The following is a 23,614-nucleotide window of genomic DNA, read 5'->3' as shown; positions in this document are numbered from 1 at the left end:
AAGGATGGCAGCGTGGACAGATTTTGCTTGACATCACTACAAATATTTCTGACCTGATTTTAGCTGATTTATGAATAAATGATTATGCCCGTCCTGAGAGTTAAATATTTAAAAGTTAGCTCCGTTTCAGAGTTCATGTATAATACAGAACTGATTTTCTGGGCTGCGGACTTCGTCTCATTTCCTTCTTTATAACACGCCATAATTCTCATTCTCTCCTTTTTCAGTTCCCTGCATGAAAATTATTTAAACGTCGCACGCGAATCTTTTGTGAAAGAAGAAAAGGAGATTCAGTTTGCGGGTCTCAGCAGGAGTTAAGCTAATGCAGCTTAAAATAATGCCGAAAAAGAAGCGCTTATCTGCAGGCGGAGCGCCCCTGATTCTCTTCCTGTGCCAGATGATTAGTGCACTGGAAGTACCTCTTGATCGTAAGTATTAATGTTTTAAAGCTGTTACACCCGGGAGTCAAAGCCTCCCCACCATTTCCCATCCCTGTGAGCTGTGTGAATGCAGAAGGTGTCTGTGTGATACTGAAAAGCTAATCAAAATTAATTTGGCTTTTACCTACAGCACCTGGTGTTCATAAAGAGTCTCACCACAGAAATGGCCATTGAACCGGTCAGACCATTGTCCCCTCCTGGTCATTATCTTTCTTCCTCCTCAGATGTCTTTTGTGTACCATGGGGGGTAGGGGGATGGAGAAGGAGCGAATGGTGGGCTGCCCTGATCCTCCCAATGGGCGACTCTTGATAGGAGCAGTCCTGCAAGGAAACTCTGTGAATCACTTTGAAATGGCCATGGAGACTTCCCCCACTTGTCTCCTCCCCACTACTCCACCCCACCCTGCCCCACCCCGCCCCCTCATGTGCTCACAGTGCTCTAGGAAGACTGGGGATGGTTTCTCAGCCAACCACACACCCCTCGGCACCCCCGAGACTACCCATAATTCATTTCTTTCCATCCCAACCGGTCAAAATTCACACTACAGATCAGTACAGTACAGTCTAGATCCAGGAGTCTGGATCTAGGACGTGGATCTTACCTAAAGCCTAGAGAAAGATCTTTGGTTTTAAAAATGTGACCAGAGACCACAATTTAAATTTCGTGGAGAAAACAAGTCATGTGCAGAAACACTATTTGAAATGGACCAGCAGCAGCTACTGTGTGAGCCCACCCCGTTTCCTAACAGGAAAGTCACGTGCTGTGCTCTCCCTACTTTGGGTGGCCTGGTTGTGGAAAATAAAGATAACACTGGGTTCCAACTGGTCACGGCTCTTGCAGCAGAAACCAGAATTTCAAATTTGAGCAGTGACTGTACTTCAGATTTGGCCTTTATTCTTGATCTGCCTGACTTCTTTAAATCCATTAGCTTCCTGAATAGAACATCTGTTTGGCAAGCTTTCCAAGGCGCAAGGATGATAGCACTTTTCCTGGGGGCTCTTCAATTGTCAGGATGTCATTTTTTTGCCAAAGAAGGTTGCAAGTCCCAGTGGGAAGACATTAAGAAGAGATGTGGTTCGCCCCACACTTCGTTGACTTCCTTTGCTGTGCATCTAGAGTCTAAAGGGCAATAAAATGCAACATTTTACTTCCTTTCAAAAAAATTTTCATTCATGGACCTTAATTTCAATTTAAAAAAATGTATGATTGTTTAAGCCCGTTGGAGTTGGATTGCCCAGGTAAGCATTTGCCCTAGCAGGTACACACGGGACAGACAAAAGCACTTGAGAGAAATGGGCCTTTGTTCTCTCTTGTGTTAAATATATTCTCCCTTAATCTGACTGCTCAATCTAACAATTGGGGGGGAAACAGTCACCTACGGCTAACTCAATTATCGCTGCTAATGGAGAAGAGGCATAACCATGATGAAAAGAAAGTCACGGACAACCCAGGCGCTCCTGCATTAACCTTTGCAAGCAGCAATGACAGGCAGCACTGCAGAATCATTTAAATTGCATGCTAATGTTAATTTCTTCCCCACCCCTGCTCCTGACACCCCAACTATCTGAGCTGCTCCTTGGTGCCGGTACTAGCAACCCCTGGGTGAGGAAGGATTCTGAAGCAGAAATATGCTAACACCGCTGAAAAGTTCAATTACGGACTTGAAGATGAACCATAGAAATAGAAAAACCTAAAGCCAGTGTTGTATTTGGCTCGGATGGAGCACCATCATTGTAGCGACGTCCCATTGTTAGGTATGATTACCATGTGCATAGTGATGTCTGGGATAATAGGATCAGACACGACACAGTATGTGACAACTCAGATTAATTGTAGATTTCAGCTATTTTTCAAATTGAACATAATTGCTTGTCCAGCACAACATGCATGGAATGGAATTAGCCATTCCTATTCCTAGAAGAATCCTCTTTTTTTTTTTTTTTTTTTTTTGCTTACAGCATTCCTTTTGTTCTTCCCTATGTTTATGCGGGATGGCTGCTGCAGGAGTAAACAAAACCATCAATGGGAGTGTCTTTCTTTGACCACTTCACGGCTTCCACCATCACCCATCACCGTACTGGTTTTTTAGGTCAAACCACATAGACAAGATGCCCCTTATATCTCCAGGGTCCTAACGTTCTTATTACTAACATCTGGTTTTCTTTAATCCTGTGTGCCCACTCACCTGCTGATATTGATGGGGAAAAAGCAAAACTTCTTGAAGACTGTAAGTGTCTTTCTGTAATTTCTAGGCAGTGTGAAAATTTGGCCATGTCTTTGTTTTCGAATTAACACTGTGAATTGAACGCACACGTTTATGATTTGTGACTAACGTCTTTTTAAGCATGTGCATTTCTTATGGCTAAACATTGATTTAAACAACCAAGGAGCGAGTTTAACATATTCCCTGCATGAATTCTGAAGACTCAGGTATCACTCTTTCCTTTACCAACACTCTGCTCTACTAACTTCCAAGCTTTATTCACATCTGATGTAACCTCAATGAGAAAATTCATGAAACTTAAAGAAAATGCCTGTCCAGTTCTAAATGCCATTAAATGCTTGCTGGCATAAAGGCATGTCTTTTGGTATCTTTCAGAAGGTGAATGCACGCGGATGCTTCACCAGGTCAGCAGGGCCATCCGTGCCTTGTCCTGCTTCTTCAGGACTGTGTAGTGTTCTGGCAGCATAATGGCTCAGCGACTTTGACTATTGTTCTGAAGCGTGCAGAAGACAAATAAGCAGCCCCCACTTAACATCGTTTCTGAGTGGCTTGCTCTAAGCAAAGACCTCTGCTGTCTCTGGCAGTTGGGCAGCACCTAGTATCTACCTAAAACTTAGTTTTCGGGCATTTGAAAAATAATTCCTTTGAGATTGGATTAACCAGAAAAATCATGTAAAATCATCTTTCCGCTTATAACCTCTGAGCATTTGTTAGTTGCTAGGTGACCTAAGTGCTTTTCAAACAGGTGCCCGTAGACAGTAAACTCCTGGCAGCTAGAGGAGTGGCATCTGCAGCAGACCTGTGAACGGAAGTTCTGGGTTTGAAACCACCAGGCTCGCATCTCTGTTACTTGCAGAAAAATAGAAGGAATTGGACTGAGGTACTTCTGACAGTCCCCACCACCACTCCCCTGAGCCACCACCTGGGTGGTGTGGTTTCCACCGTTAGAGTGTGAAATTCTGGGCTTCTTTCCATCATCCCAAACTCTAGACTCCAAGAGCCTAAAGCATCACTCAAAGATGAAGCTGGTCCAAATGAAAATGATTATGACAATAATTCACATGGAGCTAACGCTGAACTATTATGGTATTGGCACGTACCAAGAATCTTACACAGGTTCTTTTATTGACTCCTCCCAGTGACCCTAGGAGGTAGATACCACTTTTAAACCCAATTTTCTGTCTAAGGAAAGTGAGGCTTACAGAAGGTAAGAAACTTGCTTGAAGTCACAGCTGGTAAGAAACAGGGTGGTTTCTTAACCCCCAGACCGGAGTGCTGACCAGAGTGGGAACTGACAGGGCTTCAACAGTGAGTGTTCCTTGTAGGGTAGTGGAACCTGGGAAGAGCAGCGGGCCAAGTGAAAGCATGAGATGAGGGTGGCTTTTGCTAACCGGAGGGGAAAGTTTACTAGGAGCATAATAAATGGAGAGGAATGAGCTCTGCTTTTCATCAGGGCTTTCGGTATCATTTGGATAGTCAGAGCCAGCATTTTAGTGTCCGTTGTGGTGGACAGCAGCAACAGGACAGGAGACCAGACAGGTGAATAGAACCACGTTTGCAGCTCATCAGGCAGGGAAATGATAAATTTAGCCTTGGCAGTAATTAACCACAGTAGAGAAAGACAAGAGCAGAGGGCAACTAGTAAGCTTTGGAAACACTTGGTTGGCAGGTGGGAGAGGTTTCAGGAAGCACAGAGCATGGGCAGAGAGGAAAGGGAAGAGCCCGGATATGAAAAGCTTAAAGGATCTAGATAAGTCTTTGTTGGGGGAGGGGGGACAGACGGTGTGGAGGGCTGTCCTGTAAGATGTTTAGCAGCATCTCTGGCCTCTCCCCGACAGATGTCACTACCACCTCCAGCCCCCATGGTGACAACCAAAATTGCCTCCAGAAATGGCCACATGTCCCCCAAGGGGACCCTGGGTTAAGAACCACTGGTCTGTGTAAATGGCTCTTCCTGGGGTTGTACAGGCAGTGGCTTCCACCAGGAGAGTTTGGTCCTCTTCTCTGCTTTGTGCCTTCCTAGTCAAGCCATTTTCCTGCCCTAAAAGACAAACGAAGTCGAAAGAGATTGTTTTCTCCAATTCCTGTTCTAATATTCTGTGATTCTGATTTCACAACAAGGACATGAGGATCTTAAGCGTGGCTTGAGCCCTGGACATCCAGATACCAGCTTCCTTCAGATTCAGTTGTTCTGGGTCAGAACAATTTCCCCATCCAATTTGAAAATAAATGAGCAGATAACACTTTGAAGAGCAAAATGGAAATGTCTCTTATAACCAAGCACTTCCCAGTTCCACTGATCTCCTAAACGAGACTGTTCTCTCTTTGCTGCTAGTAGCCACCTACCTCCTGGCTCTCATAAGACATGCCAAGCCCCCAATTTACTCATCTTTTTAATGTTAACTTCTCAAATTGATTTGTTCCCAACAAATATTAATTCACATTAGTATACTAATGAACTATAGGCCAGTTACTCTTTCCTAAGAAACTCTCATTTACCTCATAACTTCATAAATTTTATTGAAAAGCATCATTTGAACCAAAAAAAAAAAAATCACAAGAATTTCTCATTGTTACATCAGAAAAGAAATAGTCTTAATATTAAGCTTGTTTTGGTGATTATTTTCCCAAACTTTTAGGGGGGGTAAATGGGCTCTGTGAATCCCTTTATCTGTGAATCCCTATAAAGTTACCAAAAGGAAGCTGTGCCTTGACTTCAAAGTTTTAGGAGACTTTTAGTTAAAAATCTAGCGAAGTATGTGCTGCCATAGGAATTGCTAAAAATATTCGGAACATATTTAGTCCAGGGTAAGTGATTTTGATATAGAAAGAGTGATTTTTGTTTATGATCTTAAATGATTTCTTTACATTGTTCTTCTTTCTACGATTAAGTGGTACAACCTCCAACCATTACTCAACAGTCTCCAAAAGATTACATTATCGACCCTCGAGAGAACATCGTAATCCAGTGTGAGGCCAAAGGGAAACCTCCTCCAAGGTGGGTGGCTTTCTGCTCTGTTACAGATCTGAAAACAAACTTTGGTGTTAATGTTGAAGGTAATTTCAGGTCCTGCGTATCTCTGAAGTACCACATGTAGGTTCATTCGTTTTGTCTTTCTGATGAATTAAAGTCAGATTTGTTCTTTCTTTTTTTAAAAGATTATATTTATTTATTCATGAGACACAACGGAGAGAGGCAGAGACATAGGCAGAGGGAGAAGCAGGCTCCATGCAGGGAGCCCAATCGGAACTGGATCCCAGGATGCAGGGATCATGACTTTAGTGAAAGACAGACGCTCAACCACTGAGCCACCCAGGTGCCCCGGCTTTCTACTTTTCCAACTCAGGTGTCCTCAGATTTGTTCTTCTTGAACACACAGATCATTGGGTTTCTGTACTCACAACCTTCTGCAGAGGGCTCACAAATTGTAGGGAGATGCAGAGGAAAGCCTTCTAAAAGCTCTGCTGCCCTTATGGGCAAACCTGTTTTCTTCTCTGGTCCTCAGTTGCTTCCTCTGTAAAATAAATAAGTTGAATTGGATGGCTTCAAAGATCCGCCTTTGCTCTGCAGAGGTCTCTAAAACAGTCTTAAGTGGGGTTTTCAGACGTGGCAGGGCTCAGTCCTCAGGATTCTCCAGTGGATCTTGGCATGAGCACTGCACAGTGTTTTAGAGGTGAGAGAGACATGATAGGTTATCTGGCCCCACCAATAAATTTTATAGACAAGAAACTGATGTCTGGCCATCCTCTTCAATGTAGCCAGCATCCCGAGGCTAATCAGCCGATGCTCTGACAGTCTCGCAGTAATCACGGGGGCTTTGGAGGGTTGGATTATTATTATTAAAATGTAATATGGGTTTTTAAATATCAAAGAGGTGACAGTTTCTAGATCTTTCATTTCTGAGTCTGTTGCCAGCCTTACTAGCTATCGCAGATGGGCACCTGAGAAAAAAAATTCACTGGTGCTAAACACTTCAGTATATCAAAAACATTCACAGGGGTTTGCTTCAAAACAGTATGTTCTTGCCATATTATTAGAAACTTCTAGCACCCAAGTCCAAAGGTGATGTCATTTTGTGGAGTCTTCTTCAGTTTCACACTGACTTAAGACTTCCTGCTGCTCTCTGTAAGGCGGGATTGTTCCACTCTGCACTACTATTTTTGGGCCAGATAGTTTTTTTGTTGTGAGAACAGGGGGCTGTCATGCACATTGTCAGGTTTTTAGCAGCATCCTTGTTCTTCACCTCCTCTCTGCCAGTAGCACCCACCTCCTGCCACCTCCCACCCCGAGATGTTGGGATAACCACTGCAGTAGGGTAAGCAGTGGGAAAGGAAATCCCAGTGGCCTGGGGAAAACATAGTGAGGTTTAGAGATTCATGCCTTTGTATGAGCGTGGCCTCTCTGGATTTATGACTAGTTATAAAGCATTTAATTACCTGAGTGCCATGCCTTCTATCTAAGGCAATCTTTTACATAAATGAAACTGAAAAAGAAGAATTTCATTTCAGTTGACAATTTCATATACAAAAGGAATTTGTATAAATCAATTTACAAGGAATTTACAAAATCAATCTCTAGAACTGAAAATTCTCAAAATGTATTTTATGTAGAATTACCGCTTTAAATAACCAGCATTTAAGATACCACTGAATCCCTCCTCCCTTTGCATTTTGGTACCTTGAAACTGGCCTGATCACTTTTAACCACACACATGTACTAGTACCCGCGAAGGCCTTTCTTGTCACATTTCAGCCCAGAGCAAAATTTTATAGACAGGTTATCAACTCCGTGAACAATGGAGTTTACAATAAAAATGCTAATAAAGCTCTAAGAGAGAGTGCCTTGGAGACCTACTTTCTGTATTTTCTTTGAAAAATGACAGGCAATTTATGTGCATGATTTCCTCGGGACAGATTTCGGCTAGTTCCAATGAAGACATGTACCTTACAATGTATGGCCAGCACTTTTTTATAAGTCAGGACCCAATGAAACCTTTTAGGTAGGGAGCCTATTGCTCTTTGGCCGAATATGAAAATGTAATCATTATTGCTAGAAACCTACAAATCGGCTAGGAATTTGTGAAAGAGGAAGTAATCCTATTTTTCTGGAATGTTAACAAGCTTAATCCTTGATGTGTTGGGCAGCTTCTCCTGGACCCGAAATGGGACTCATTTTGACATAGATAAGGACCCTCTTGTCACCATGAAGCCTGGCTCAGGAACCCTCACAATCAACATCATGAGTGAAGGGAAAGCCGAGACTTACGAAGGGGTCTATCAGTGCACAGCCAGGAACGAACGTGGAGCAGCAATTTCTAATAACATTGTTGTCCGTCCATCCAGTAAGTGGGATTTGTCCACCAAACAGGACCCTATTTCAAGGCTGGCTCTGAGACTCAGCATCTGTTACCTCCAGATACCATCCAGATACTCTTACAAGAAAGCAATGCTGTTGATTCAACTACTCTCGCTTTGTTTTGCCTGAAAATTATTCCTTTCCACTGCCCCCTGAGTTCCTCCGTCCAATGCTTTGCCAACCCAGTGTCTTTTATGCAAACCGAGAATAAAACACCAGTAGGAAGAAAAGTGTTTCTTCCCCCGAATTGATCAAATTATTAATTTCTCACATATCTTATGTATGAAGTGAACTTCCAAACGACTGTCAGAAATAAATTCAGTGTAGGAAATGGACCATGGATAATTAACATTTTTGTTTCAGAGTTTTACTGGAAGCAGAGTGGCCTCATTACCTTGATATTATTGTGGCTCCTTCGGCAGTAGTTGCTACTCATGACCTCTCAACAAACTTGTGTTTAAAGAACACGTATTTAAAGAACAGTAACCATTTGCAGTTCTGGTCGTTTTGAAACTTGTTATTACCTGTGTTCATTATTAGGGAAAAAAATTACAAACAACAAAAACGCAACTGAAAAATTTACTCATGAACCTTTCCACTCAAGCAAGTAACCGCCGTTCTTTCTGTGTTTTCTAGGCAGGTAATGCATGGATGTGTTCCAGCCAAGCTCATTCTGAAGTACTATTTTATAACCTTTTCTGACTTATCTACATATCATGTATATTCTCATATCAATCTTATACTTACTTAATAGCTAATAGCATAGAGGTGCACAGTTATTTGTTTAAACAAATCTTTTGACACTCAGTGTTTTCCATTCTTCTGTGAAAAACATACTTGTAGTGAAATTATGTATCTTCTTTTTTAAAAAATATTTTTAAATTTATTTATGAGAGACACAGAGAGAGAGGCAGACACATAGGCAGAGGGAGAAGCAGGCTCCCTGTGAGGAGCCTGATGTGGGACTCAATCCCAGAACCCTGGGATCACAACCTGGAGTCGAAGGCAGAGGCTCAACCACTGAGCCAACCAGGTGCCCCGAAATTATGTATCTTTTTAATGATTTATCTAATAATACAGATTTTTAGACCTGGCATTGCCAAGTCAGCATTCATATACTATTGATGGCAGTGAATGAAAATTACAATTTTTTTACTTTGGATTTAAGAATTATTTTCTCCCACGATAAAAAAAAAAAATTATTTTCTTGTTATCTTAATGTACATGAATTCTGAGTTACTGTTACCCCAAAAGTTTATTTGGTCCTTTTAGTGCTCTTTCTACTTTTCAATGCAGAAATAACTTAGAAGTTCTTATTTTATATCATAGGGTCACCATTGTGGACCAAAGAGAAACTTGAGCCAATAACACTTCGAAATGGCCAGTCTCTGATCCTTCCCTGTAGACCCCCACTCGGATTACCACCACCTATAATATTCTGGATGGATAATTGTAAGTTTTAAAAATACAAACTTTCTTTCTTCAAGATTCTTAGGATGATTTGCTGTCACAATGAACTGTTAACTCTTGTGATTCCTAAAATGCTTATAAAATGTTTCAGAGATGCTCAAAGAAAATAAAAGCTCGTTGAAATAAATGACATGTCAGGAAATAAGCAACATGATTTTCCTGAGCACCTACTGTGTACCAGGCACCGCTCAAAATAAGCCAGATTTCCTATTTCCACCAAGCTCATATTCTATGCAGTGGGAATAGTTAGAGGTGGAGATGGAAGCAGAAATAAATGCACTTATAATGTAGGTGTCAGTTGGCAATATATGCCATGAAGAAAAATAAGCAGTTTTGAGCAGAGACTTAAAGGAATGAGAGAGCAAGACAGGCCCCTAAATGTCCAGGTGGACGGAAACAGGCAGGCCCCAGGCAGGAGCATCCTGGTGCCTGTAAAAGCCCCAGAGGGCACTGTGGCCAGACCAAGGTAGCCCAGAGGGAGGGAGACAGACACGGTTAGAGAAGTCCAAGGCTCAGTACAAAGTGCTTTGGCTTTTGCTCTGAATTAAGTAGGGAGACACCGAAGGAGTGACTGCACCTGAACCTAACGGCATAGCAGTAGCATCCCTTCATTTCCTGTGTGGCTTCCAGAGGGGACAACAGCAGGGTAGGGATGTCTGCCAGGAGGCCACAGCTGAAATCCAGGCAGGAGCTAACGGAGACATGGACTCGGGTCAGGGCCATCAAGTGGAGAACAAATGGTCCGCTTCTGGATATGTTTTGGATGTAGAGCCTCCAGGATATATTAGGATCAGGCTGGGGGCACGAGAGGAAACGACCAAAGATGAAGATAGAGTTGAACACTGAGCAGCTGGCGACATGGAATCACCATCTCCTTGAACAGCAGAAGCCCATGGATGGGGGTGGGGCAGGGAATCAAGCTATTTGGGATGTGTTATATTTTTTCATTTAGGTTATTTTTTTTTAATCTCCAACAACAGCTAATATTTATTGGGTGTTTATTAAGTGTCAGTTCCTTTGCTGAGAACTTTACATGGGTTATTGCATCAATATTTTTATGACAACTCTATGGGGCATGTCTGATTATTCATCTCCTTTTTATTTTTTTACATTATTTTTTATTAAAGTATAATAATGTCCTGTTAGTTGCAGGTATATATCATAGTGATTTCATATTTTTGCACGTTACGAAATGATCCGTGCAATAAGTCTCATTACTATCTGTCACTATACAGAGTTATTACAATATGACTTCTTCCCTACGCTGTACATTATGTCCCATGACTTACTCATTTTATTACTGGAAGTTGGTGTTCGTTAATCACATTCGCTTATTTCTTTTTTTTTTTACATTCGCCTATTTGCCCACCCCCCAGCCCCTCCTCAGTTCTGGTAACCAAGAGTTTCTTTCCCACATCTGTGAGTGTCTTTTGTTTTGTTTTTTTAGATACTACATATAAGTGAAATCATATGGTATTTGTCTTTCACTGTCTAACTTATTTCGCTTAGTGTAATACTCTCTAGGTCCATCCATATAATCACAAGTGGCAAAATTTCATTCTTTTTAATGTTGAATGGTATTCCATTGTATATATGCCACTTCTTTATCCATTCATCTGTGGATGGACACTTGGGTTGCTTCCATATTTAGCTATCGTGAATAGTGCTGCAATAATGTGTCTCTTCAAATTGGTATTTTCATTTTCTTTGGATAAGTACACAGAAGGTGGAATTGCTGGATTGTAGGGTAGCTCTATTGTTAACTTTCTGAGGAACTGCTGTACTGGCCACACTAGCTAGCCTTCCCGCCAGCCGTGCACAAGCATCCCTTTGCTCCACATCCTCACCAACACTTGTTATTAGGTTTTTTATGATAATAGTTATTCTGACAGATATGAGGTAATTCTGCTTTTTAGATGAGGAAACTGAGGCACAAATGAAGTCATCCATTAGGTTATTTCACATCCGTTTACCGCAGTCTTATTCTTAAGGGTCCTCTTGATTGCTGCCTCACCTCCCCGCCCAAACCTCCTGTGCTAATAGCCTAGCATGTTACCTTAGAGGTAGCACAGGGTTCTGCTTGGAGACCAAGAAAGCAGGGTTTTGGAGGTGCGAGGTCCATTGGACAGCCATGAGGAGGTGCCTAGCAGGAGTTGGAAGGCAGATACAGGGTTCTGGTAAGCAATGCTGGAAAAGTAGTGCAGAGGGGCTCCTAGAGCCAGGGGCTGGGTGAGAGAACTGGAGGAGAAGGGGTACGGAGACCAGGAGCCCCTCAGGGGAACTTAAGGAGAAACCAGCAAAGCAGATGAGAAGGAGCAATCACAGAAGAAGAAAAGAACAGAGAGAGCAGTGTCCTTGGGATAAGGTGAAGCAAAGTGTCAAGAAGACAGAACAATCAACAGTTTCAAAAGATCAGATAACTTGTTATCTGACTGAAAAACAACTATTCAACGTGGCAACATGGAGATCACTGTTGACCTTGAGAAGAGTCCTTTAGGTGGAACGGTGGGAATGAATGCAAAATATTTGTAGGGAATACAGTCTATTTTCAGGGCCATGATTTCCTCTGAATTCACACTGTTCACATTTCTAAAGAGAAAATAAGCTAAATTCTAAATTTAGAATATTTGATTTCCAATCGTGACTCTTCCATAAAAATACTCAGGGAAAGTATCCCAAAGAAGTGAAAAATAAATACATAAGTGAAGAAATGAGCAAACGTATTTTCCTGTTACTGCATCACAGCTTTGGAACAGATTTTGAAAGAATACATAACAAATCAGATTCAAACAAGAGGTGTATGGGGTCGAGAATAACAGTATCCAAATGTCACCACTCAAATGAGGCCCAGTGTTCGGTCCTTGGTTCTAATTCAGAAACGATAGCCTTTTTTCACTTAATAAATAGAAGAATACATGTAAAGATTTAGGTTCATCTAAATATGTAGCTTTGTTTTCCATGTGGTACTCCTTAGCTGTGTCATTTACCTACATTTTAGGCTGTTGGCAAAGGATCTGGACCTTTCCAAGGAAATTGCATCTGGAATACGAGAAAGAATTCAGATTTGTGTAGCATTCTGTCTTGCAAGATGACATTACCAAGTTTTTCCTATCTGCCTCCTTTTTTTTTCTAAGTGTAAGGCAAAGGAACTTTGGGAAAGTCATAGGAAAGTCCTACCATCCTCTTGAAGTCCCATTCCCTTTCACTTGACCTACCAACACCCATCAAAAATAAAATACCAAGAATCAGAAGAGAATAAATGTACGCTTATCTTTAACTCTTTGTGTTCATTAAATAAGTGTACATTATTTTCCTGAGTTGGTTTTTCTTTTTCTTTTCCTTTTTTTTTTTTCTTTTTTTTTTTTGAGGGAAAGCACAAGCAGGGGTGTGGAGGGGCAAAGGAAGAGGGAGCAAGAATCCTAAGCAGGTTCCACACCCAGCATGGAGCCCCACACGGGGCTTTTTCTCACAACCCCAAAATCATGACCTGAGCTGAAATTGAAAGCCAGACACTTAACTGCTTAGCTACCCTGGTGCCCCTCCTGAGTTATTTTTAAAACAACTCTTTCCCTAGGCATTCATGGCTTATAATCATGAATTTACAACCACCAGCTAAATCTCCAACTTGACTGAGAACTTGGCTAACAGGGCCTACCTGCATTCTTTCAAGCTCCGAATGCACATTTTCCCGCCCCCAAGGAGCTGCGGTCTTTCTCTCCCAATTTTGCATGTCATGTAATGTTAGATAGGGCACCTTTTGTAGGAGGAGCATACTGCATGGCTCAGACCAGAGAATCCTCCAGAAGACAGAACACCTAGCCCCAAGGCTACTGGAAGGTGCAGGTTTCCTGGTTCTCTCACTTCAGAGGCACAGAACTCTCAGTTAGGGCTCCGGGAGCTGAGCCAGAAGCTTCAACACACACATTAGCCCTCCAAGTGTAAGTTCATGTGTAGATCAGCGGCCCTACCTCCCCGCGTCCTTCATCCTTCAGTACCTGAGGCTGGACAGTTCCCTAAATGGACCTGAGGGGAGGTAGCTGTGAAGCTGGAAGGTCAGAGTGCCGACTTGATTTCATTGAATCACGGAGCCCCTTGCAGGGGCCTGGTGCCATTAAGGGCTACAGCAGACCATCTCTGTCCTCCCAGAACCAAAATTCTAGTGCATAAAGACAGGCAACAAAGCACACGTGGGACAAGTAAAAATATGTCATAGGTTAGAAGGAAAGAAAAAAGTCATGGAGGGGAGGAGGCTAGGCTGGGCGGGCCTCTGAAGGGCTCATCTGCAGCATTACATCATTGCCACACGCTCTTGTGGATTGTCCTGTGTGCTATCCGATGCCTCCAAGGGCTTGCGGGGGAGGGAGCCTGGGGAGCCTGGGGTGCCTCGCATGGGCCTTAGCTCGCATTTAGGTGCTCTCACAGTTTTTGGTGTCTGACCAAGCATGTGGAGGCTACCCAAGTTAACTTTCTTACAAGCTTTTTATTTTTTTATGTTTTTTAAAGATTTTATTTATTTATTCATGAGAAACTGAGAGAGAGAGAGAGAGAGGCAGAGACACAGGCAGAGGGAGAAGCAGGCTCCATGCAGGGTCTCCAGGATCACGCCCTGGGCTGAAGGCAGCACTAAACTGCTGAGCCACCTGGGCTACCCTCTTACAAGCTTTTTAAATGCGTTTTCTAAGATACGTGTGTCTATGGGTTTGACAGCTCTATACATAACTGTTAAATATTGGGAAAAGTCGCGCACACTGTTTCATAAAGCGTTTTTTTTTTGGTTCACACTTGCTTAATACAGCACTTGACTGTGCAACTCTAATCTCATCTCTGCCCCCACTCCAGAGAAATGAGGGTCTGGCAGGCACAGTTGGAGTTTGCATGTGTCATGCTGTTGTTTCAACAGTTACTTGCGTTTACTGGAAGAGCTTTGGGGGACTAGGGGGGAGATTCCAGTGAAGTTCACAAAACTATTAGTAGATACATTTATCTTGGTCATTGGGAAAGTGGCCACTTTGTGATGGAATCATCTGGATGTCTCTCTGCCTTTCTCCAGCCTTTCAGAGACTTCCACAAAGTGAGAGGGTTTCTCAGGGTCTGAACGGAGACCTTTACTTCTCCAACGTTCTTCCGGAGGACACCCGTGAAGACTATATCTGTTACGCCAGATTTAATCACACTCAGACCATACAGCAGAAGCAACCTATCTCTGTGAAGGTGATTTCAGGTAAGATCTCAGCCTCCTGACTCTCGCCCTTTCAGTGATGTTTACAAGCTTGCATAAAATATATTAACTAGTAAACACTATGACTTTGAGGCAAACAGGTTCATTGATCAGGAAACTACGTGTGAGTAGTTATTGGCATGTTGGCAGGTAAAGAGCACACATAACCTGAATGCTGTATTTGACATTCTTTGCTGATGTGATATTACCATTGCTGTTTAAATGATAACTTTCTGAGTCTCCTTGGTATCCAGAGCATTTACATATGCTTTACGCCCCGCCATGCCTGTAACTGCAGGCCTGAAGCTTCAGCTGTTTCTATATTACCAGCTGGGGTCGCTGAGTGAAGTAATCAGTCACGTACAAAGTTAAAGTCTGTGTTTCTTGGTAGGGGTGGCACTTGGTCAGCATAGCTGTATATATGTTTGCTTTTGTTGCCCGATACTTTTTTTGTAGTACCTTCTCCCCTGCTTTTTTGCATTCTTCATAATATTCTGTTTATTTCAGTGGATGAATTGAATGACACTATAGCTGCTAATTTGAGTGACACTGAGTTTTATAGTGGTGAGTTTCGGTGACTGCAACCGCTACTTCTCTCCTTCATCATAGAATTTAGTTCACTAACTTCACCTCCATAGCTATTAAACCTAATTTTTTCATGAAAGTCCTGGTTCCATGTTTAATACCACTAGAACAACTGCGTGTTTCCTACGAAATTTAGCTCTAAGCTTACATCATGTCACTAAAACATTTTCCACGTTGTATGTATAATAATGAAAATTATTATCACTGTTTTCATGTAAAGCACCATTTCACGTGATTTGGGGAAAAAACTCTTTCGTGTATGTTTAGAATTATATTTTTCTTTCTTTTTTCGTCTTGTTCACAAACTTTTCCCATTAACCAAATAAGGGTGCATTAGCCTGCTGGAATACTAACTTGTCAGTCTGTTAGTAACCTTTAGCAACTAACAATAAGTGGCTTTTGATAGTAGATCATCACATTTCCCATCTGTTCTCACATGACATCGTCAATGTCATATAACCAGCAATAGTATTTCTCTTAGTTTTGTTTAAAACTAAGCCACTATCTTCAGTGGAAATAATCTTTTTTATAATAGAGCATTTAAAAATGCTTTATTCTTAAAAAAAAAAAAGAATTTGATTTCCTTAAGGGAAGTGTGACTCTCAAGTATAGAGTCTATCGATGAAGATTGTGGTTTCTGGATATGGGGTTCCTCTTAATGATCTCTAAGGCAGAATTTCTGCTATATTCATTTTTTACCTTTGAGATATAAAGCAAAAACCATTAAACTGCTATCAATGACCAGAGTAGGCATGCCACAACTCCTGCCTTACTATTTTATTTTATTTTATTTTATTTTATTTTATTTTATTTTATTTTATTTATTTTGTTTTGTTTTGTTTTGTTTTATTTTGTTTTGTTTTATTTTAATATACTCCTGAAAAAGATGGGCCTCAAAACCATTCCCAAAGTGATTTCAGAGAGATAAGATTTCTTCCACAATTTCTAAAGTCTTAGGAAAATTCTCATTTCTCTCAAGTAATACCTTCCCTGGTATACAGTTTTCTCTTCTGAGAAATGAGAATAATTCATATATTACCTCTTCACTCAGTTTCCGTGAACATCAAATAGGTAATGCATTTAAGTGTTGAAACTGTAAAGAGCTATGGAACCTTAAGGTGGTATAATTCCTATGTTACGTTTTTTTCTGAGAGACCATCAGAAGATAAGGCCACATTTAAGCAAGGTTTCCATAAAATGGAAGATGGCCAATGTAGGGGCTCCCTGAGATCTCTGACTTGAGGCCTTTTTTATTTTTTCATTGAGGAAACCAACTTAAATTTATTTAACATTCATTATTCTTATTCATATTCATTATCTAACATTCATAATTCTTATTCAAATTCTTAAATTTATGGCACATAATTTGCCAGACCTCTGTCAGTAACTTTCTGGTTTGGTTTTCCATAAATCTTGCACTTTGAGGATCTTGATATTTAGACATCCACCACAGATTTACCTTCATGATTAATCAGTGGAAGTGACCATAATGTTGTCCCTCATGTAAACCAAACTACCTCTCCCATAGTCACAGCTTTTAGAAAAACCTAACATCTTCCACAATATAGTTAATTTTCTCTTTGACCCCAGCACTAATTTTAAGGGCTGGAGGGTCTGATAACATGACTTTCGATGTCCACATTTGGAAAATTTGCCAACCCGCCAAAAATTCATAAAAATGTAACCCAAATTAAAGGAATGCAGAAGAATAAAATGGTCCTTTGTATTAGTGCTTACAGAACCCACATCGTTTCTGTTCCCAGCTGAGTGAGCAATGTTTGTAAGGCAGAGAGTGTGGATGTGTAATTTAACAAATTTCACAGCGTTAAGTGGTTTGGAAAAGGGATTAGATTTTTAGGCAGTGAACTGTGTTTCTAGAAATACATATTCATAACTTTTAATCCATTTGATTTTATTATTTGCAGCTAAATCAAATAGAGAGAGGCCACCAACCTTTTTAACTCCAGAAGGCAATGCCAGTCACAAGGAAGAATTGAGAGGGAATGTCCTTTCGCTAGAATGCATTGCAGAGGGGCTGTGAGTTCATGCTTTCTTTTCTCTTTTTTTAAGATTGTATTTATTTATTTGAGCAAGAGCAAGAGGGAGCATAAGCATGGTCGGGGTGGGGGTGGGCCAAGGGGGAAGGGGCAAAGGGAAATGCAGACTCCTCACTGAGCAGGGAGCCTGACTCAGAGCTCCATCCCAGGAACCTGGGATTTATGACCTGAGCCAAAGGCAGACTCTTAACCCACTGAGCCACCCACGTGCCCCTGTGCTTTCTATCTTGATGTACATTTCTTACAAAAACCTAGTGGATTGGTAGAGAGGCCTTGATATCAAAGCAAGATCACTGTCTTAATACTAATTCCCTCAAGCATCAAGAAAAATTTGATACTTGTTTTCAGAATAAGCCGCATGAATCTCCTATTATTGAAATATTCTCTTAATGTAATAGCGTTCCTTTTGAAATAAGTATCAGTAATCACCGCATGGTTGCTCTGATTGTAATTAGGGTGTATTATTTCGCTACTATCAGGTAGCAGCCTCAAAACTTAGCAGCTTAAAAACAATAGCTATTCATCATTAATCATTTGTCCACAAATCTCGGGGCAATTGCCACCGTGGGCTACCTCAGGATGTTTCAGGTTGAGCCTGCTCGTGCACCTGCTAGGCAGCTCAGCTCTGGACTCACAATTCTGGGGGTCTGCTGGCTGCAAGCAGGGCAGCTCTTGGCCTTAAGTTTCTCCTGTCCCTCTAGCAGTCTAGCCCTGGCTTATTCTAACAACAGAAGCACACACGCCCTCCTCGGGCCTAGCCTCAGAACGGCACAATGTCCCTCCTACTACTTCCTGTTGGCAAGTCATAAGCCTGGCTTCTCTGCAGATCCCTCATCTGTGCACACCTCAAAGCTGACGCTGCCCTCAGAAGTTATGTGCCCTTGACCAGGGCTACAGGAAGGCCTCAGCTCCGATACAAGAACAACTGTTATGTTAGGTGTGCATCAGAGGCAAGTTTCTGCATAGCTCCCTCTTAAGCCTGGCACAGAGCAAGTACTGTTGATATGGGCACATTTGCTGGACACACTGAATGGAATCTCAGAAATATTGTGATCCCATGTTCCGATCTGTGTTGTCCTTGACTTGGTAACGCAGCGGGATGGCTTCACTGCAGGAGACGACACATGGAGACCTCTGCTGGTCATGTCAGGAAATCACAGTACACGCCACTCAGTTCTTCAAGTAACTGAAAACTAGCAGCAACCCCCCCCCTCCTTAAAGATATATTAGATTATATATCTTTCCCACCAGAATTTAAAAACAAAACAAAATACCCCAAACCCTTGCAATTTTCATCATGATGGTATTAGAAAGTGGTCTAATCTACCAACCTCCAGCCTTTTGGGAGTAGAGATACCCATTCTCACGATTTTGTGATTCTTCTTCCCACGGAGGGTCTATTATAATAGTAAAAACGAAAATATGGTAGATATTTGGAAATTGCATAAAACTTCCAAAAGAATTTTTAAAATCTTAGGATGTTATAAAATAAGATTGGGGCTCTGTCATTTATAAACCAATAGCTGTAGGACTCACAGAATCAAAATATTTCTAATTCTTAACAACTGCTTAGGGGAGTAGTAAGCAGGCCTTGAGAATAATCCATGACTTAGTTTGACCTCATGCTTCTATCCCTGTTATACATTCACCTTCAGATCACGTGAGATGCAGATTATCAATTAATTAATCCCACTTGCATTTCTAAGGACAAATATCGTGATCTTCCGGAGGGCCTAGACCATTTTTTTTTTTTTGTCTTTATCTTCCCAACACACAACTCAGTGCGTGGTCTGTAGTTTGGTGCTTAGTTAAATGTTTGCATCCAATGGATTTTTATTTTACCCACGTGAAAATCTGCTAAAGTCCCTAGATCAAATTTCTTATATTTAATAGGGAAGTGTGTATAAAAGGTCATGGGCACAAATAATGTGTATAAGCTCTTTCTCTGCATTTTTAACTCTAGCTGATAAACCCCTCAGTATCATTAATATCCTAGTAATCCTTTAAAAAAATTTTTTTTAAGATTTTATTTATTTCAGAGAGAGAGCGCATGCACAAGCATGGGTGAGGGGAGGAAGAGAGGAAGAAGTAGGTTTCCCTGCTGAGCAGGAAGCCTGATGTAAGGCTTGATCCCAGGACCTTGGGATCAGGACCTGAGCTAAGGGCAGATGCTTAACTGACTGAGCCACCCAGGCATCCCTGTAGTAATCCTTTTGATTGATATACTCCTTCATGTAACATTTTCCAAGAGTGTCTCACCCAGAAACTTTGAAGAACATAATGAGGTCCCTTCAGTAAAGTCACTTATGCCAGCATGCTCATTGCCTCAGCGAAGTCAAAGTTCATGGTGTGCCGTGTATTAGCATGGTGCCACTTATGTGACAGTGTTAGCTTACAGACTTAAATATGGGGTTTTGAGCATTATTTATAAAAGTGCGATGCTAGTTACAATGTCTTTATATTTCTCTTGATCTTTATACAAAGAATCTGTTACCAACTTGCATGGAAATTCGCCCTCAAAAGCAGTTAGGTGAGCTTCTTTTTTACACTATCAATTATTTATCTTATCAGGCCTACCCCAATTATTTACTGGATAAAAGAAGATGGAACACTGCCCATCAACCGGACATTTTATAGGAACTTCAAGAAAACTCTGCAGATCATTCAGGTTTCAGAAGCAGACTCTGGAAATTACCAGTGTATAGCTAAAAACGCCTTGGGAGCTATCCATCATACCATTACTGTCACAGTTAAAGGTATACAGCTGTTTCAAATATATGGCTCTTGCCTTCATGAGAAGTCGTGAATCTTCAATTAAATATGCCTTTGATTATATTCTTCAAAAATAAGTGTAAATTTATATCAACATTCTTGATGCTTGATCCCTTCTCATTACTATTTAGAGTGCATCTAAATCAGGTTAAAATTCAATTCCTCAAATCTTTCTCATAGAAGAATTCCAATTAATAGCTGTAGAAAGAATGAGGGAAATCGAAAATCACTATTAAAATCCTGCAGTTATACCTGCTGCAGGCGAAAGCCAGTGATGAAAGATGGATGAAACTTTAAGGAAAAACAGGGTATCCCCTTAGCCTCAAAATATTTCTTCTCACACACACACTCCAAAAATTAATTATGGAAGCAGGTTTAACATAAGGCCCACAAATTCTTTACCATTCCTCTGGGAGGGAGATGGTGCTGAATTTCCCTACCCTTGAGTATGGCCAGGACTTAGTGACTCATTTCTAATGAACAGATTATGGAAAGCAGGTAAATAGCAACTTTGCAGAGGAGAAACCTGACAGATGTTACCCTAACCAAGTGTTCAAGGTTAGCGTAAGCAGTAATAAGTCATGTTGGTATCATGTACTCCCTGAAATGATGCAGTAAGAAGGATCCATCACTCAAAACCTCAGTGTAATCATGAGATAAAATCAGACAAACCCAAGTTGAAAGATGTTCTACAGAATGACCAATGGGCACTCTTTAAAAGCGTCAAGGTCATGAAAGGCAAGGAAAGATCACGAAATTGCCCAATTAGAAGAAATCAGAAAGGAGATGGGATAAGTAAACAGGAGGTGGTATCCAGGACAGGGTCCTGGGACAGAAAGAAGGCATTGGATAAAGAGCTGGGGAAATCCTATTAGGATGTAGCTTAGCAAATGGTATTGAACCATTTCTAATAATTTCTTGTTTTGATAACTGTACCATCGCTATATAAGGTGACATTAGAGACAGAAGGACTCATGGGAATTCTCTATACTAATTTTGCAACTTCTCAAACATGCAAACTTTTTTAACTTGTTTCCTAGTTTTATAATTATGTGTATCCTGCAGGGCTCAGAATTTAAATTTGTGTTTCTTAGCCCTATCTGTTCCTATAAATTGCTCTACAACCTTAGTGAAATCTGTTACCTTTTAAACATCTGATTAATTTAATGCAAAACAAGATGGTATTTGTATCAAAGGGGCCTAGAAATAATACATAGTGGTATTAATATTATTATTTAAACATTCTTTTAAAAATCTGAAATGTTCTTTGAGGCATCACTTATAAATGTATTCACTCCTAAAAAATGAAGCCAACAGATGTTTTGCAAAATACTTACCTTTATTATTAAAATAGTTCAATATCTTGAATTTTCTAAAACACTTGTATGATTCAAATGTTTGTGGTTTTTTTCCTTTCTTTAATAAAGCGGCTCCATACTGGATCATGGCACCTCAAAATCTTGTGCTGTCCCCAGGAGAAGATGGGACATTGATCTGCAGAGCTAATGGCAATCCCAAACCCAGAATTAGCTGGTTATCGAATGGAGTCCCAATAGAAAGTAAGTTTCCTTGATGGGGCTCCGTCTATATTTTCAGAGCATAGCTACATTTTAGCAGGGGACAAATGGGTATGAAATAACTGGTAATGAGTGAGGAAGCCGTGTGTAAGTTAAAAATAGGCACCAGATTGCCTTTGGATGTTTATTTTATTACCTCTAGGTATTCCTTAGGACTGAATAGTTGGTGTTCTGAACATGATGGTATGTGTTATTTGGATTTGGCCATGTTTCCCATTTTTTACATGGGTTCCAGAAAGGATGACAGGGTCAGAAATAAACATTACTGGAGAGTTCAGATTATCTTCTCTGTTCAAAACATCAACAAGTGTGTTGTGGAAACCTCACAGGAGTTGGAGGAGACGCGTGTTGGGGAGGCTAAGGGTAGAGCTCGTGGCTTGTAATTTAAAGAGGTTTCATCCCTTTCTCTTTTTTTTTTTTTTAAAGATTTTATTTATTTATTTGACAGAGAGAGAGCACAGGCAGGGGGAGGAGCAGAGGGAGAGGGAGAAGCAGGCTCTCCTCTGAGCAGGGAGCCTGACGTGGGTCAGGCTCTCCTCTGAGCCCAGGACCCTGGGATCATGACCTGAGTGAAGGCAGATGCTTCAGCGACAGAGCCACTCAGGCTCCCCAAGAGGTTCCAACCCTAAGCACAGCAGAGCGATTCCCAAGTTCTCAGGTCTTCAGGGGTCACCGCCCCATTTAATGCCCAGAGAAGAACGCATCCTCTGATCATGCTGGTATGCAGGACCCTCAGTCCTTGATTAGTTATCCCTCCCCAGGTATGCTGAGATCACCTTGAGCCACCTCTTCCGCCACCATCCCCAGACCACTGTCCCTCTCAGCCAGTTTCTCTAGCCTGCCCCACACTGCCCAGAACAGTCCCCCAAAGTGTGGCCACAGGCCTGTCCATTTATCTTCTAAATCACAGCAAAGACCAGTTTTACAAAACCTAGCTAAAGGCTTGAGGGTAGTAGTAGAACGTTTGAGGATTAGGACAAAACAAAACAAGACAAAACATATAGCCCGTCCCTGCTTCCAGACCAGATGCCAAAGGGACAGCACCCCGCTAGCTCTGCTTTTGTCTTGGCCTCACCCACCGCCAGCTGCTGTTGGCAGGAGCATCTCTGCACATGTTCCCCTCCTTGGGATTTATACCTTCTCTTAGAGAGAAAGAGAGAGAAAATCAGCTTTTGTTTAAAACCCAGACTCAGGACCACCTCTAGCCAATAACCTAATAATTGGCCGAGATAGTGTCAACTCACAATAAAGACAACCGTCAGGCTTCTGAAGTAGAGCGGCTTCACTCCTTGTGGCCTCCAAGCCGGAATCAAAAAGGGGCTCTAATTTTCCATAACCGAAAGGTCCGTTAGGCTGACTTTGCTGAAATAGTCTCCACCTTAGGACGGGATCGGAGAACTGCTGGCAGGATTTAAGTGGCTCGGTCCATGGGTCTCACCCCCCACCCCCACCCCCGGGGTCTAGACCAAGTTAGGGCTCCCAGCTCTGTGATTTTTATCAGAAATTTGTTTGTGTTGTGCTACACAATAGTTGTCAGATACTCTAGAACAGGCAGTCTGTGTTTACTGTAACAGGAAATATGTTTCTGGGAGAATACAGATCCTAAAGAGGCCCACAATTGGGGCTTGGGTACTTCCACTCCCAGTTTTGACCATGATGGGGACCAGGAAGAAGCACAGAGAGGACTTTGTGGTTGTGCATTGGGAAGCTGTTGCTGTGAGAGGAAACTGAGAAAAGAGGAGTATGGCCCAGACCGTAAAGAAGTTTTATGGTGCAATACCTGATTTTCCCAGGAACGCATACAGGATGGCAGTAAAGGGCAGAGAATGCTCAGCACTGCAGCAGCACGTTTCACAGCTTGGAGGTTCTGTGCCCTTGATTGACTGATTGATTGATTGATTGATTGATTTATGA

At 41.5% G+C, this 23,614-nt stretch overlaps 1 protein-coding gene across 20 annotated transcripts in view; it reads left to right on the top strand.

Moving 5' to 3' along the window:
- The window catches only part of NRCAM (neuronal cell adhesion molecule), a 275,104-nt gene that overhangs the window by 198,146 nt on the left and 53,344 nt on the right, over window positions 1-23,614 (top strand). For 9 of the 20 annotated variants that reach the window (XM_072791582.1, XM_072791595.1, XM_072791594.1 and 6 more), the window contains 10 exons: window positions 228-428; window positions 2,651-2,668; window positions 5,558-5,663; window positions 7,811-8,007; window positions 9,351-9,473; window positions 14,542-14,712; window positions 15,217-15,273; window positions 17,220-17,331; window positions 19,923-20,107; window positions 21,551-21,682. In XM_072791582.1, the coding sequence (XP_072647683.1) occupies window positions 323-428; window positions 2,651-2,668; window positions 5,558-5,663; window positions 7,811-8,007; window positions 9,351-9,473; window positions 14,542-14,712; window positions 15,217-15,273; window positions 17,220-17,331; window positions 19,923-20,107; window positions 21,551-21,682 (1,207 nt within the window). In that variant the 5' untranslated portion in view covers window positions 228-322. The remainder of the gene's footprint in view (window positions 1-227; window positions 429-2,650; window positions 2,669-5,557; window positions 5,664-7,810; window positions 8,008-9,350; window positions 9,474-14,541; window positions 14,713-15,216; window positions 15,274-17,219; window positions 17,332-19,922; window positions 20,108-21,550; window positions 21,683-23,614) is intronic. The other 11 variants (XM_072791598.1, XM_072791596.1, XM_072791590.1 and 8 more) reach the window with 3 other exon arrangements.

This window comes from Canis lupus, chromosome 21 (assembly GCF_048164855.1).
Source record: "Canis lupus baileyi chromosome 21, mCanLup2.hap1, whole genome shotgun sequence".
Lineage (NCBI taxonomy): Eukaryota > Metazoa > Chordata > Mammalia > Carnivora > Canidae > Canis > Canis lupus.
This window is presented reverse-complemented; position numbering and strand designations above follow the sequence as displayed.